Source organism: Prionailurus viverrinus, chromosome C2 (assembly GCF_022837055.1).
Source record: "Prionailurus viverrinus isolate Anna chromosome C2, UM_Priviv_1.0, whole genome shotgun sequence".
Lineage (NCBI taxonomy): Eukaryota > Metazoa > Chordata > Mammalia > Carnivora > Felidae > Prionailurus > Prionailurus viverrinus.
In genome coordinates this window covers 87,837,233-87,853,100 of record NC_062569.1, presented here as the reverse complement: position 1 = coordinate 87,853,100, position 15,868 = coordinate 87,837,233, and the positions used below count along the sequence as shown (strand labels likewise).

At 56.6% G+C, this 15,868-nt stretch overlaps 1 protein-coding gene across 17 annotated transcripts in view; it reads right to left on the bottom strand.

Annotated features, from left to right (window-relative positions):
• Positions 1-2,082: 2,082 nt before the first annotated feature.
• TNK2 (tyrosine kinase non receptor 2) overlaps positions 2,083-15,868 on the bottom strand; it is a 46,380-nt gene continuing 32,594 nt past the window's right edge. For 6 of the 17 annotated variants that reach the window (XM_047875244.1, XM_047875246.1, XM_047875245.1 and 3 more), the window contains 10 exons: positions 14,642-14,768; positions 14,083-14,229; positions 13,904-13,998; positions 8,770-8,964; positions 7,282-7,373; positions 6,659-6,703; positions 4,572-5,926; positions 4,374-4,487; positions 4,074-4,201; positions 2,083-2,894 (listed from right to left, as the gene is read on the bottom strand). In XM_047875244.1, the coding sequence (XP_047731200.1) occupies positions 2,888-2,894; positions 4,074-4,201; positions 4,374-4,487; positions 4,572-5,926; positions 6,659-6,703; positions 7,282-7,373; positions 8,770-8,964; positions 13,904-13,998; positions 14,083-14,229; positions 14,642-14,768 (2,305 nt within the window). In that variant the 3' untranslated portion in view covers positions 2,083-2,887. The other 11 variants (XM_047875241.1, XM_047875250.1, XM_047875242.1 and 8 more) reach the window with 9 other exon arrangements.

The window sequence follows — 15,868 nt, the reverse complement described above, 5'->3', positions numbered from 1 at the left end:
ACCATTCTAAAAAGCAAGGATTACTGTCCCCCAGATTACAGGCTGAGAAAGGTTAAGTAACTTCTCCAAGATCAAACAGAACTGAGAATGGAATCCAGGTCTAACAGCAAAGTCCAAAGTTAACCATACTAATGTTTTCTTTTGGGTGATATATTTTGATTATTCTTATTTATTTTTAAAAAAATGCTTATTTTGAGACAGAGTGCATGCTGAGGAGGGGCAGAGAGAGAGGGAGAGAGAGAGAATCCCAAGCAGGTTCCATGCTGTCAGCTGTCCATGCAGAGCCCAATATGGGGCTCAATCTCACGAACTGCGTGATCATGACCTGAACTGAAATCAAGAGTCAGAAGCTTAACTGACTGAGCCACCCAGGCACCTCTTGACTAAATATTTTTAAATTGCAGTAAAATATAATTGAATTCTTAACTTAGTACACAGGGTATTCAGAACATGTCTGGATCTGAAGGCCCAGACCTCCCAGGCCTGAGGGCCCACCAAGCAGTCCAGCCTGGAACAGCAAACACATAGCACCCAGGCCCATCCTAAATGGCTTTTGTGTTGTTTTTAATAAACTAAACCATCAGCTTCCCCTCTCATGATTTAGCTGTATTCCTAAAGTTCAGATCACATGGTAAAGCTCAAAGAGCTAATTCCCTTCATCCAGTCATTTCCTAAGAGCCAGTAACAGACTAATCACTTACTTTGTAGAATGGACCAGGGGTGCCTGGGTGGCTCAGTTAAGCATCTGACTTCTGCTCAGGTCATGATCTCGCGGTTTGTGAGTTTGAGCCCCGCGTCAGGCTCTGTGCTGACAGCTCAGAGCCTGGAGCCTCCTTCGGATTCTGTGTCTCCCTCTCCTTCTGCCCCTCCCCTGCTCATGCTCTCTCTCTCTCTCTCTCTCTCAAAAATAAGCAAACATTAAAAAAAAAAAAAAATTTAAATGGGCCAAGGGTATTAATAGGCAGCTGACAGAAAAGGAAATATAAATGGCCCAAATCACTTTTTATAATGTTTATTCACCCATTGGGTAAATACAAAAACTACAGAAACCCATTTCACTGGCCAAAATCAGAAAGCTCTGGGACACATGGAGAGAGCTCTCACACGCTGGTGGCTGTGGCTACTGGAATGAGCTCCTCCGTGGAGAGCAATTCAGCAACACCCATCACTACTGCACATACTCTTGGACTCAGGAGTTCCACTCCTGGGAACTCATCCTTCAGACTGACCTGCAGGTGCAAAATAATCCATATACGCCATTTATTGCATCAACGGTTATAATTGCAAAGGACTGGAAACAGCCCAAGGGGCCTGGTTAAGCAGACTATGGTACATCCACACACCCAGGCACCCCTGAACAAGAATGGGGACACTCTTTCAGTATGGCCATGGAACCCTTCAGAATGTGCTGTGAAAAAAACCAGACAAGAAGGCAGCCTCTGGGGAGGGGAGGTGGCGGCTGGGGCAGTAGACTTCACTGAGGACTCTTCAACACCTTTTGAATTTTTTTTTTGAAATTTTTTTTTTTAACGTTTATTTATTTTGGGGACAGAGAAAGACAGAGCATGAATGGGGGAGGGGCAGAGAGAGAGGGAGACACAGAATCGGAAGAAGGCTCCAGGCTCCGAGCCATCAGCCCAGAGCCCGACGCGGGGCTCGAACTTACAGTCTGTGAGATCGTGACCTGAGCTGAAGTCGGACGCTTAACCGACTGAGCCACCCAGGTGCCCCTTGAATTTTGAACCATATGAAATATTCAGAAAAACAAAATACATATTGAAGCTTTCCTCCATTACTAAAGGTTCTGGCTTAGCTCTAACTAGGTGAGTTATCGTACATGCTCTCTCCTGCAGTATATATGGCCTTATAGAACTCTCGAGCAAAACCATGGAGACAGAGTCAGTGACTACATCAGCAGGGGCTCTGCCCCTCTGCCAGGGTCACCCGGGGCCCGCACTTCCTCCCTCTGTCCACAGGTGGCACCAGGAGGACTGCCACCCTGGACAGATGGTGGTGGCCTGGGAAGCCCCAGGGCCTCAGGCTGCTGACCAAGAGTCAAAGAAACAGACAGTCACAAGTAAGTAACATAAAATAGAAACTAACTTTATTTCTCTGGAAGAAGCAGGTATCCATAGCTGGGGCAGCAACTTTGGCGACACAGGCTGGTAGGAAAACACAGAACAGCACACGGGAGGAGCTGGGTCAAAGAGGAAGCACTGGTATCCCTCCAGGGCAGCTGCCCCCTTGGTCTCCTTCCAACCCTGGGGCCTTGGGCCCTGGTCCCTGCCAGAGAACAATCTGGCACCCTCGCTCTGCTTCCTGAGCCACTCAGGGCTATTTCCAGGCACAAGATCCTAAGACCAGCCTAGTCCCATAACATATCCATGGTGAGGCCACAAGTCACATTCTCTCCGACACCCTAACTGCCCTCCAGGGGATCCCTGGAGAAGGGCCCTACCCTGGGAGGGCTTGCTGGGTGCTGGTCCACCTTTCTGTGTGGCCAACACATCCTCCCTGCACGAGTCAAGCCCGGCTTCCCCACTGGCAGAGCATGGAAACACACTCCGGCCACAGGCCCAACCAGGGGCTGGAGCCAGAAGCAGGTCAGCTGCAGGGCCTGCTGAGGCGGCCACCAGGCCTGCCTTCATGGGGTTCCTTCCCACCCCTTGGCTAAGGGCACCAAGAGCTGATCCAAAGTTGCAGGGACAGCACTGGGTGAGGGAGGGACAGCAAGGCGGGGCTCCCAGTCTCCTGCTGCCTTGGCTTTGCTCTGCCACGGCAAGTGACAGCAGGTCCTCCAGGCCTGGGCAGGTCTTCTCCCCACCCTTGTCAGATGGACAGGCTCAAGTGATTCCTTCAGGGCAGACCCTCTGGCTCTTCAGACATCTCAGCGCCTAAAGGAGGGGAAACAACGAGAAAGCCCCTCTATCAATACAGGGGCTGATTCAACAGAGTGTCTAGAGTGCGTGGGCACAAGAGGGCCTCTTGATGGTGCGCTAATCGGTTGAAAAGTCAGCAATGATTTTGGAACTTATCATCCTGGGATGCCTTTTTCTCTTTAATTAAAAAAAAAGAGAGAACAGCACTACTGAGTATTAGACTATCAGAGGGCAATAGGCACGGTAAAGCCTAAGTTTCTCTGGATGCAAATTAGTAAGAATCACCACAAGTTAACAGCTGACACTCGGTGATGGTGTCCCATGTGCCAGACGCTTGCTGTGTGATTTGACAGATGCATCCCTCGTTTCTTCTAGTCATTTCTATGAGGTAGATACTGTCATTTGTACAGATTTTTTTCCCCCCTAAGTTATCTCTACTCCCAATGTGGAGCTAAAACTCACGACCCCGAGATCGTACTCTCTACTGACTGAGCCAGCCAGGCCCTCATTAGTACACGTTTTACAGATGAGGATGGAGAGGTCGGGAAACATGCCCAAGCTGACTCCGTCCCTGAGCGGAAGGCTGGGCTCTAATTCCAGCTATCTGCTGCCAGGGCCCACCAGCTCCAAAACCCCCCACCCACCAGCATCCCTCCGAGGACAATGCTGGGATCTACCCATATCTCTACCTCCAACTTGATACAATTCTCATTTATGATGTATATATTTACATTTATACTACAGATCATTTGTATCATTTATTACGTGTCCACATATACATTTTTAACAGGAAAGTAACGGGATTATTTTTGGTTAAGCGTTCCATTAAAATGGCATTAAAACTTTAAACTGAAATACGAAATGGAGAGGTGAGAAATATGTTGAAATCACTGAGCCCTAAACTGCTGCTCCCTGACGCAGGTTCAAGGGTGCTGTGTGGGGTTAGGAAGCAAGCCCCCACAAGGGGAGAGGCTCCAGTGCCCTCTCTTTACTTATTAGTTCTTTTGCACCAAGTGGCTACAAAGTCTAAATGCACTGAGGAGAAACTGTTTTCACCCAGAACTGCCTGCATCCCAGGGTGGGGGCTGCCTTCCCTCCTCCCAGCTGGGCAGCCCTGTGCCTCCTGGCCCTGTGAGGCCCTCCAGGCATGGGGCTCTCTTCTAGCCGGGTATGCTCCCCGAGGGGCTCACTCACTTGTGGTGGGCGGGGCCGCAGGAGCCCAGGAGGTGGCAGCCTGCCTGCTCCAGGTTCCAGTCACACATCTCCAGCACCTTGTGGCACTCGCTTCGCGGCCGCAGACCCAACCCAAAGAGCTGCTCCACCTGAGGAGCAGAGGGTGGTGCCATGGGACACACTGGGGCTGAAGGGCACTGGGCAGGGTAGGGGCAGAGGAGAGCCAGAGGCAGGATGGTAGGGAGAGGCAAAAGGAGGTGAGAGAGGCAGAACCAGTCTTCAGGGTCCCTGAAAGCCAGAGTGGGCAGGAGGTGGTGGTACCTTCAGATACTGGGCAGCCCTCTGCACGCTCCAGCTGTGACTCTGCAGGGCCGCCTGGCACTCCTCTGTGGTCACCCCATGCACCATGGCCTGCAGCTGGGCACACCCACCCACCTACCCATCAGCACCACTTGGGCCCATTCCTCCCAGGCCCTTGGGCCCCTGCCCCTCCAACCAGCGGCCAGGCCCGGTACTTACCATCTGGATCTTGTCTGTTGGTCGTCCAGCCTCTGGCCCGTCCCCAGGGCAGCCCCTCTGTGGCAGCCGTGCAGTGGCCCTCAGGGCTGGTGGCCGGACCCCTGGGTTACTGTTGTTGGTGGAGAAGTTGGCCTTGGGGTCTGGGGCAGCCTGGGGCATTGGTCGAACAGTGGCAGTGGGGGCGGCAGGGGCTGGGGTGCTGGGTGGGGGCAGCAGCAGGGGCACAGGCAAGGGGGCCGGCTCTTCAGGGCTTTGGGCCTCACGCAGGAAGCGCTGGTAGCGTTCCAGGTAGGATGGGCGCTCGGGCAGCAGGTAATAGTGGGTGTTGCTGACCTTCTTGCCATCACGGACGATGGGTAGGATGCAGGGACCAGCCCGTGGGCCGGGTGCCTGGATCACTTGTGGTGTAGCATACTTGGGGTCTGAGGCAAAGCTCTGGGTGGTGGGCATGGTCTTCCCAGGTGAACTTGAGAGCCGGGGCGGCAGTGGGGAGCTTCCAGGTGGTACCAGGGGGCTAGGGGTCCTCGAGCCTTGAGGGGACAGGGGCTCCCGGGGAGGCACCCGGGGAGGGGAGGCAGGTCCAGGCCACCGCCCTATCTCCTCCTCACCTGAGGGGGCTGGAGACAGCTCACCACGTGGGCGAGTGGGCCTCGGGGGGATGGGCACCCGGGGGGGCACCTGGGGCTTGTCCTCACCCGCTGGGGCTGGGCCAGGTGAAGGGACCAGGGAGCCAGCCGGGACCCGCAGCTGCCGCATGCACTCCTGCTGCAGCGCCTGGAAGATCTGTGCGGTCTGGGCCGAGCTGGGCGGCTTGCTCCCACCCTGGGGTGGGAGGAACAGATTGTCCTCCAGGGGAGGGAGGAGCTGCGCCTGCTCAGGCACAAAGGCATAATTGGTTTCACCCTGGCTGGGCCCAGCACAGACCCCTGCAGCCACCAGGGTGCTGTTGATGGAGCAGACTTCAAAGTCGTCCTCATCCTGGGCCACATCGTCGTAGGCAGGAGGCGGGGGCAGCGGGCGGGCATCCCAGTCCACCACAGGTGTGGGATGCAGGGGCCGGGGCAGTGCCCGAGTAGGGCTCTGCGGTGGAGTCTTGTCCAGCAAGGAGCAGGCATCCATGGCCAGCTGTGCCAGTGAGGGTGCACAGGGCCGGGGGGCGGGGACGACGGGCTCCTCGCCGAAGTCAATGAGTGTGACCTCGCTCCCGCCGCCACGCCCTGCCTTGGTGCCCGGCACCCTAGCTGAGGGCTTCGCCAGCCACAGCCCACGGGTCAGGCCTGGTTTCCGGAGGCCCAGCCTCTTGAAGTCGCTGGACAGAGGGTCCTGGTCCTCACTCACTGGGTCGTAGGTTGGCTCTAGGATAGAGAGGGAGATCCTAACGAGAAGGCAGTGTCAGGGGGACAGGAAGAAAGACAAGTGCCTTCCACCAACTCCCCACTCCAAATGCCCCCAGAGGTTAGCCCTCAGCTGCCAAAATTCTTAAGGCACACCAACCCTATTCACACGGGAAGACAGGACCTGCTCTGGACGCCATGAGCTCTCCACACAGGCTAATGAGCCCCTGCCTCCATCTCGGCTAGAGCAAGCAACACCCCACACCTGCCTGCCTAATACCCCAACACACAAGACCCCAGGTATCCCGGGCTCCTGGGCCTGGTTGGTAATCCCTTGTCCCCACTCCGTTATGGCACACAGCACACCACTAGTGCAGGCAGCGGGCTATGGGCAATCCTCCACCATTAAGGGCAACAGGAGCTGTCCTTGGAAGAGCACAGAGCTCCTGACTAGCCACCACGAAAGCCCAGACACAACCTCTGCAGGCCCCAAAGGGAGTGGAGCAGGGCCAGGTGACAGTGGAGAGGGGGGACCAGGACCACACAATTGCTCCAGGAGCCCAGGTGTTTGCAAGGCGGGGGAGAGGCAGGCATGCTGGGCCAGGTCAGCGGCACGAGCTCACAGCACACATCCCACCTCCCCTCCCGCCCGGCCAGCCCACCAGGGCTCTGTACCTTTCAGAAGGAGAGGAGGAATGAGAGGAGAGAGGGGGCAGGGGCAGGGGCCAAGGCATCGAGAGCAGCCCCACTTACTCTGAGCGAAGATGGCAGGCTGAGGTGGGCGAGGTGGAGGCTCCCCTGCAAGAAAGGCCATGCGGAGAGTAGAAGGGACAGAGCGGGAGAGACAGAGGACGGGGGAGGGAAGACAGCCAGACAAGAGGGCAGAGTGTGGAGAGAGACAGAGAGAGGGCAGTGAATAGGAGTGAGTGGACATACACACCCAAGAGCAATGGGAAGCAATGGGGTAGCAGGATGGGGAAAAACGGGTTCCGGAACAACAGGCACAGGATCCGGGAGATGGATGAGGCTCCTGGCCAACATGAAGCCCGTGGGGTGGTTTTGGCTTGGGAGAGGACAGCAGGATTGGGGGGGGGGGGGGTGAGGAAAGCCAGGATCTGAGCACAGCGGGAAGGAGGGAGGAGGGAAGCTGAGGTGGGCAGGCCAACACAGGACGGCCGAGGATGCCCACCTCGGCGGATACAGCTGCTTCTCATCTTCCACCCCACACCCAGCCGGAGCCGGGTCACAGCTGTCCCCCGGCAGCCCTGGCCCAACTGTCCCAGAGCCAGAACAGCCAGCTCAGAGTGCCTGCACAAGACAGTGCCTTTTCCTGGGCAGCTGATGAACTAGGGGGCACTGGGGAGCCAGGCTCTTACTTTTCACCCTTCCTAGATGTTGGGTGGGTCGGGAGGTGCTCAGTTCCACGCTCAGCAGGTCAGGAGGGTCCATGGGGTTTCCCAGGTACAGTCTGTGGGGAGAGAACCGGGTCAGAGGGTGGGGGCTGGGGGAAGGGTGTGGAGTGGTGACGGTCGTGGGGAACCTTAGGAGGAGATGCCCGGGGTCAGGCAGAGAACAAAACCCTGAGTGCATGTAGGGGACCATCTTGTCCAAGCCCCACACAGACTTGGGTCTGGAGCACAGGACGTGCGATTCCCCGAAGACCGTACTCAGGGAGGGTGTCATGGAGAGAGGGCAGAGACAGAACTGACTGCAGGGTGAAAGGCTTGGACTGAAGGGGCTCCAACAATACCCTACAAAAGCAGAGCTGGCCCTCCATGACTGCCATGGCACCCCAACCCACGTCTAGCAGCCACCTGCTGGCATACTCTCTTCTGTCCTGGGGGGCCCGCTCCCCTGTCGGGGTCCGTAGGAGGCACCCTTCTGCCCCGCTGCCAGGTGGGAGAGGGGCTGGGCCACTTGCCCTGCTCCCAATTCACCCTCTCAAACCCTGTGCTGACTGTCAGGCCTTGGGACTTAGTCACTGAGCTGATGAAAGCCTGGAGGAATGGGGCTGGGCTGGCCGCAGCACGCCAGGAGCAGGGCAGAGGGTGCCGGGCCACCTTCTGGAGGGCGTCTACACTCCTTGCCCCAATTCCCACAGGCCCGTGCTGGCTCACACCAGCTGCTCTCCCAGGGCTTCGGGTTCTGGTGTGTGGGGGCAAGAGGGCAGGCCTGCTTCACTGTGCCTCTCAGGGCAGAACCGAATGTCAGGAGAAGTCAGAGGAGAAAGGGCTGCCTCGAAGCCTCCTGGGGCCAGCAGAGAGGCATGAAGCCTGGGCTGAGGAGCTGCCAGGTGGCTCGCTGGGGTAGGGCACCCAGGAAGTGACTAATTCTTCTCCTCTGTGTCCTCCGCAGAGGACAGGTCCCCAGTGACCTCATCCTTTCACTTAAAGGAGACTGAACCCCCTGCCAGGTAGAGAGTGAGCACGCAGGGGCGGGGGGTGTTGCCTAACCTTCCTCCTGGGCTTTCCCCACAGGGAGCTCTTTCTCTGGGCCCCCAGCTCACCCCCTGGCACCTGTGCACACCCCAGGGCTTGACCCAGCAGGCTCCATCTCCCAGACTCTACACAAACACTAGGGGGCATGACAGAAACCCTCCTGCTGAACTCATTCCAGAGGCTGTTCTCAAGTCCATGTTCCTAAGGTCGGTGTTCTGGCGGGGGGGGTTCCACCAAACAGAAGTGTGCCTCCATCCTCTGAAGCTCCTAACCTCAGTTCTGCCTACAGGGAACAGCTTTCAGGCAATAAGAGACCCTCTGCCCTATTATTGTGACAAGGACCTTGGCAGTGAGAGCCTGCATGCCCAGGGAGGAGCTGCTGACTCTGGAGCCACAGGTGACCCCCACCCCCACAAATGCACTCACTCATCAATCTTGTCGGGGAAGCCCCAGCAGTGGCGGGGGTCACTGTCGCCATGTCCCGTGTGGATGAAGCTATTCTGCAGGGGTTGGCTGATGTCCTGGGCTGAAAGGCCAGCCACGGAGGTCACCACGTTGCGAGGAAAGGGTCCCACACACAGTGTCCGGGTGTTCTGTCCACGCCACCAGTAATTCTCAGCCCTGCTCAACAGAGATGACATGGTGAACACCAGGGTGTGTGAGGTGGCCCCAGGAAGTGGGACCCTTTTCATTCCAAGCTCTCTCCAGCCAGAATATATCTGACTATCTTGGCAGGAGGGGACCCAAGGGCTGTGGCTCTGAGACCAGGCTGGTCTGTCATCAGCCTGCCTGCCCCACGACCTGTCACTCTCCCAGTACAGGGCCTGTCTGTTTATACACACCTTACCCTGAGACACTTAGGTGGGTCAGACAACCTTTTCCAACAGTTTACAAATAAGCAGATAGGTTACAAATAAGTGACAGGACTTGCCTACAGTTCCCAGACAGACCATAGCAGACTCAGGATTCAAATTTGGCTGTTAGTCTCCAGCTACCACCCTTCCTATAAATCTGCCTTGCCTCCCTCCTCCCTGGCAAGACCTGTACCCCTACCCTCTGGCCACCTGACCTTGCTATTCAGCCCAGTTCCCGGGCATCCTGAGCTGCAGGGGCCAAGGGAACACCATGGCCTTAGCACTGGGCTTGGAGCCAAGCCCCCCAACCACACTCTGTCTCCTGCATGCAGCCCCTTGTGAATTTGGAAGCACTGCAAGCAACCCACGCCTTCCCATCACCAGTTTTTGTATCTCCAGTGTCTTCCACCACCTCTAGGCAGGGCTGTGGGACCTGTGCCCTTAACCCTGGTCATCTCCTGGGGAGTTCTACTCTTGTCTTAAATAAGGGGTCTATAAGGGGACCCAGCCTCCCAGTGCGGCTTGACTGTGGGACCACCCCTCCCCCCCTCACTCTGATCTCAGACACAGAACCTCTACTGACGTGGCCTAAGCCTGAGCCTGGGGTGGAGGTTGGGGTAGGATGGTGCCCTCCTGGACACTTCAAGTGGCAGGATGCAGCTCCTTTGTCTGCCACTAGGATCGCTCACACCAGCTGACATGGGCAGAATCTGAGCTAAGGCAGAGGTAGTGCAGCCTCATGCCGCTGTAGTGGACACATGCACACACCCAGTCAACACCCACCTGGGCAGCCAGGAGCATCAAGGTCTCCTCCAAACTGGAGCCAGACCACAGGGACCAAGGGCAGATGGAGGCTGAGCTCCTGGACCCTCCTCCATGAGGTGACATGGCCCGTTGGGGCAGCACGACCTCAATCAGCCTGCTCTGGAGATCACAAGTCAAACCCCATGAGCACAGCAGTGCTTGGGAAGCCAAGAGGTGGGACGGCAGAGGGCTGGGAGCCCAGCCTCCCCATAAACAGGGCCGCTGACCAGCCTACCACCAGACACAGCAGCCCTGTGATTACACCCTGCCCTAGGGTGGGAAGGGCAGGAAAGGAAGCAAGAAGAGAGGACAACACCCAGGAAGGGACAAAGCCCATCGGAAAACAGCAGGGCTGTTCCGAGAAGAGAACGTCCCCTAGCACCCCAGTCCCAAGGACTGGCTGAGGTCGAGAGCCTCCCATGAAGCAGGGTGAAGAGGGATGCCTGACACCAGGGGACCCCCTGCTGCTCTCTGCCCACCCCCACCCCTGCACCCAACGGCTCCCTGGGTTCTGCATACCCCTTTACAGACCTTCTAAACACCAACCCCAGGCTGGACATTGGACTCTGCTCTCCACACCTCTTCAGAGGTGCTCATTAACCTGGGTGAGAGAGGTAACCGAGGCAGAGAGATAGTTCAAAGTAGAATGGAAGCATGTCCAAGGCCAGTTCCACCCTGTGACCCTGTCTTCCCTGTGTCGACCCTGAGCAAGGCCAGACTGGCAGGTCACTCCGTCCACCCCCTTCCTTTTGCCAGCACAGCCAAACACACAGGGGCTCCTTTGGACCCACTTCTGAAAGTGAGAGATGCCAACCCACCTCCCTTTATTACAGGTATGGCCGAGGCAAGAGCCTCCAGGACTGCTGGGAGTCCCGACATCACTTCCCAAAAGATCTGTGCTACTAGGGGAGGGGAGCTGGAGGGCAGGGCAAGTGTAAGACAGACACCCTCAGAAGCAGCATCCTCTCGACAAGGCTCAAATGTAAGTCTTGAGATGGCCAATGCTATATCGTGCTGCCTACCTGTGCCCCTCTGAGAATCAGTAGGGCCGAAGTACCAGCAGCTCAGAGAGGACTGAGGCCACCCTCCCCACCCTCCTGCACTGGCCACACCCGCTCCCCCTCCTTGAACAGGCCAGAGTCTCCATAGCAATGGGAGGGCTAGGCCTACCATGGGCAGACACTGCAGTGAGGACAGAAGTCCCTGGGGGAACAGGAGAAGGGGCCAGCACCTCCAGCAAGAACTCTCTATTTCCTGCTACCTGTCAGTATCCTGGGACAAGCACAAAGTGGAGTGGCACCTGGGAAGCCAAGGCCTGAGCTGAGAACAAGCCCTGCTCTATTTGGGACCAGCTTCTGGAAATCTCAGACCTCTGTCCCACTCCTGGTCTAAAGTAGTCCAGAAATGGCTGATAAATGTTGCTTGAATATTCTACTCAAAAACACCCCACTCACTTCTCTCTGAGAGACCCAGGCAGCCCCTGGTTTTGAGAGACAACCTAGGCCCTTGCATCCCCCTCCCCTACCTACCACTGGGAGCAGAGGCTCCAGGGACCTGGCCAGACCAGGCCAAGGCCCAGAAGATGGACTTCAAAACCTCTGTCTCCCTTCTCTAGATCTATAAAAATGGAACATGAAACAGCTGCCAGCCATCCTAATTTCCAAGTAAGAACCCATGGAAAAGACCCAAGTCATCATTTGTCCTTCCATCTAGACAGCACCTCACAGGCTCAGCAAAACATCTAGGTGTCCTGTCTCTGCCCACTGCCTGCTACCCCGAGAAACACTGAGCCTACAGAACCAATCAGAGCCAGGGACAAGGGGGCTCTCAGACTCCACTTGGAAACAAACACTGGCACAGCTTCCGCAAGAGGAGTCCAAGGCTGACAGATGAGCAGAAACAAAGCAGAGAGCCAGGCTAAGAGGAGACACAGAAACAGAGACCCACACGTACAAGCCCAGACCCAAAAAGACACACACGAACAGAGAGCCCCTCCACTAGGAGACATGGAGACAGAGTCAGCCAAACAAACATAGAGACATCTGGGCACTGAAAAAACAAGGGGGCAGAGTTAAAGCTCTGGTACCATCCGCATACAGGCCTACCCCCAAAGCCTCACCAGCTGTTGTGGCCTCCTGCCCCTCACCTCCCACCTCCTGAGCAGCTCCAGGAACCAAGAGCAGGCGTTGTGGTCCAAGTCGGCCGTGGCCCTGGAGGAGGAGCCCAGCAAGCCCACACTGGCAGGCAGCTGTGGAGCCAGCAGCCCAGGCCAACCGGAGGCTGTGACGCAAGGGCAGGGCAGGGCACGACCACAGTGCCTCCCAAGAGGAGCGGCTCCCCTGGGGCCCCACCTGTTGCCCGCCTAGCTCTGGTGGTAACCCAGGGTGCCAGCTCCAGAGACACACATCCCAGGAACACAAGAAGCATCTGAGTCACCCGCTGGGGACCACTGGGTCCCCACTGAGAGCAAGGGATGGGGGAGGTAAAGACCTGAGGGCTACGGTGCACAAGATGGGTCAGGTTCAAGGTCCTCCTGCTCTTGTAGGTAGGAATGGATATAGGTCCAGACTTCTGAATTAACACCCTGCCATGCCCCTCTAGACAGGCCCTCACCCTAATCTTCCTATTTCTGGAATGCTCCCCAGTCCCTTGTCTGGCTCCTCAGCCCCAAACCCACAGACTGTCTTCCTTCCTGTCCCCTGAGCCTCTCTCCATCTAAAAGCTTTCTGCTTTCGTTTACCACCAACTCCCCAAACTTCACCCCCACAACTTGTTGGTTTGTCATTCATATTCTCAGACTGGGCCCAAAGGCTAGGCAAGCCCTGGCCTGGGGAAGAGGTGCTGGGGCCACAGTGAGGGTAGGTCATGTTCCTCCACAACCAGCTTGGGCTCCAGGGCCTACCCTATCACTCTGACCAAACGCAGAAGCTCTCCCCTCTCACCAACACCCCATGAGACACAGACTGAATGAACTAAAGGCCCCAGACCCCCAGACCTGAAGCCCAGGTAGAAAGGGCTCTGTAGGAAGCGAACCCTGTCCTCATCCCTGCCTGGCTCTGAGTCAGAGGAGCTGGGAGCACAGGGGATTTCCTCTGCCTTGCTCCTCTTCCTGGTCCTCCATGCTCACCCCCTACCCCAAAGGCACCTCGACCCCACCCTGCCCCAACCAGTTCCTCGGCAGCCCTGGGGATCAGATAACAAAGGGTGGGGTGAGTGGTGGGTAGGGCCTCCTTAGCAGAAGGGCTTGAATGGGGGCTACAGGTAGGAGACATGACTCAGGAGATGCTGCCTGGAGGCAGAGACGTGTGTCCCAGGTGTCTGGGCAGGGGCGGGTAAGGAATGGGGACTGGGGACAAAGGACCCCAGGTGGGCAGCCCAGCAGAAAATGGAGGGGAGCCTCAGGAGGCGACAGTGGGGCTCAGTGGGAGGGCAGAGGCTGCCAGGAAGAGGGTGGGGCTGCTTTGGGGTTCTGACAGGTACCCAGCCGGGTAGTCTAGAGTCCCATCCTGGGAGGAGGTGGGAAGGGAAGAAAGACAGGATGAGAGGAATGTTCAGGAGTTCCAGAGTCCCTAGTTGTGGCCCCAGGGCCAAGGCTGAGCCACTTCCTTCGCCTCACCATATCGGCAGTTTGGCTTTGACCCACACAGCCAGGGCTGGAGCCGAATGAGAAAAGGGTGAAAGGGTGGTGCTAGGCAGGGAAAATCCCTCTTAGCAGCAGCATCTGGTACTTAACCCCAGGCACTCAAGACTGGACCCGGGCCTGTCCTCCCCTTACTGCACAGCTCAGGCTCCCCACAGCCTGTGTTGCCATGGGAACCTTGGAGGCAGAAGAGCTCTCAGCCAGCAGGCCCCTCCACCCTGCACCCTTCAAGGCAGTGTAGGCGCAGCCTCAAGCTCCCTACCTTCCCTCGATGACGGTGATGACGTCATTCATCTGGATGTGCAGCTTGTCTGGCTCCTCAAAGTCCTGAAGCGCCCTCATGTCAGTGGGCTGGGCCTGGGGGCGGAGACCCGTCACTGCCCACCCTGGGACTGACCCCTGCTGGGATACCTCAGCCCCCATGGGCAGACCAGTCCTCACCTCCAGCAGGAAGTCCCGCAGGGCCACAAAGGTGGGTCTGTCCTCTGGCTTGTGAGCCCAGCACTGAACCATGACATTGTAGATATCCTGTGGGCAGTCCTCAGGCCGCGGCAGACGTTCCCCCTCCTTGTCAATCTTATGCAGAATCTGGTGGTGGGGTGGTGCAGTTTGAGCACAAGCAGAGCACCCAGCTCTTCACTTCCCACCTTCCCTCCAGCCCATGGAACAACTGGAGCTGTGGGCTGCCATGCCTGCACCCCAAAGAAAAGGTCTGTCTCCAAGAGCCTATCCCTGGGCCTCTGACCCTTATCCCCTGGCTGGGGCCTCTGGATAGGTGGCTATTACAAGGGAAAAGAATGTGAGCAAGCCCCAGTCTGCCCCTCTCCTGACCACTGGAGGCTCTTCTCTTTGCTCAACTATTTGAGAGGTCATGCAGACACCGGGCAAGGGGGACAGGAACTCCAGCAAATAAGAGCTAGTTCCAACAGGGCCAGGTTGGGAACCAGGAATCAAATCAACCCCCACCCATCCTGTAGGGAGCACATCTCCAGCCACTCACCTGACTGCCATTGAGGCCAATCCAGGGCTCCTGGCCATAGGTGAACATCTCCCACAATGTTACCCCAAACATCCAGGTGTCACTGGCATGGGAGAAGGTACGTGTCTTCAGGCTCTCGGGAGCACACCTGGCAGAGGCAGGGGTCAAAAAGAAGGCCCCTCAGAGCACACCCACCCACATCAGCCCAATGGACAGAACATATTCATTCAACAAACGTGTTGTTACCCTGTGTGCCAGGCTCAACAGCAGATACTGGGACACGTGCAAAGTGAACAGGGACAGGACATGTTGACTATGGGGTGCACAGATGGAGAAAATCATCTATGTTCATGTCTTTATTCACATGAAGCCTGGGGTAGGAAGAGGGTGAAATTCCCAGGTCAGGGAAGCCAGGAGGTCAGAGGCTACAGGAGTTGGTGAGGGGATAAGATCTCAGGCTGTTTTCTAATTGTGGTGGGAGGATGACAATTTCCGGATTTGGGGCAGGATCCTGGGATTTGGGTCATTTCAGCAGGAAGGTGTGGGTGGGAAATTTGGATAGGGTCTGGGGAAGAACCAAAACGGGTGGAAATAGTTACACTCACTTCACCCAAACATCCCACACTCCCTCTGGGACTCCCTTTTAGGTGAGGAAGAGAAATGTCACTGCAGTGAGGCCAGCAAAGGGGTATTCCGGGGTGGGGTGAGGTACAGAGCGACAGGGAAGCTGACCGAATGGAGTATCAAAGACTCTCTCCCGGGACTGGAGAGCTGGCCCTGCCACTCAAAGGGGGTGGGACCCAGGGACAGTCACTCAAGATCTCTAAAGCCTCACGGTCCTCATCTGTGAAATGCGAGTAACAATAATCTGCTTATTTCACAGTGCTATGATAAGGGGACCTTATAATTTACCATCCAAACCAGGATGCTTGGGTGTGAAGGGGGTGCTATTAATTACTCCAGAACAACAGGCATAACGTAATCTGAAATGTATGGTCACTCTACATATAAAATCAGTTATTAGTTAGGGTGACCATGCATCCTGGGTGAGAAGGGTGCTCTGGCAAGAACTAGATCTACTCCTCCCGCCCCAAAACAAGGAGACTACACTCCTCTGGGCGCCTCCAAAGCCAGTGGACCACGATGGTGTCAGCACAGGATGAGTTCACACAGGAGCTAGGGTAGGGCCAGGTAGCACCTCAGTGTGCAGGTAAACATCCCTGGTCAGTCTACAAGGCCCAGTATGGC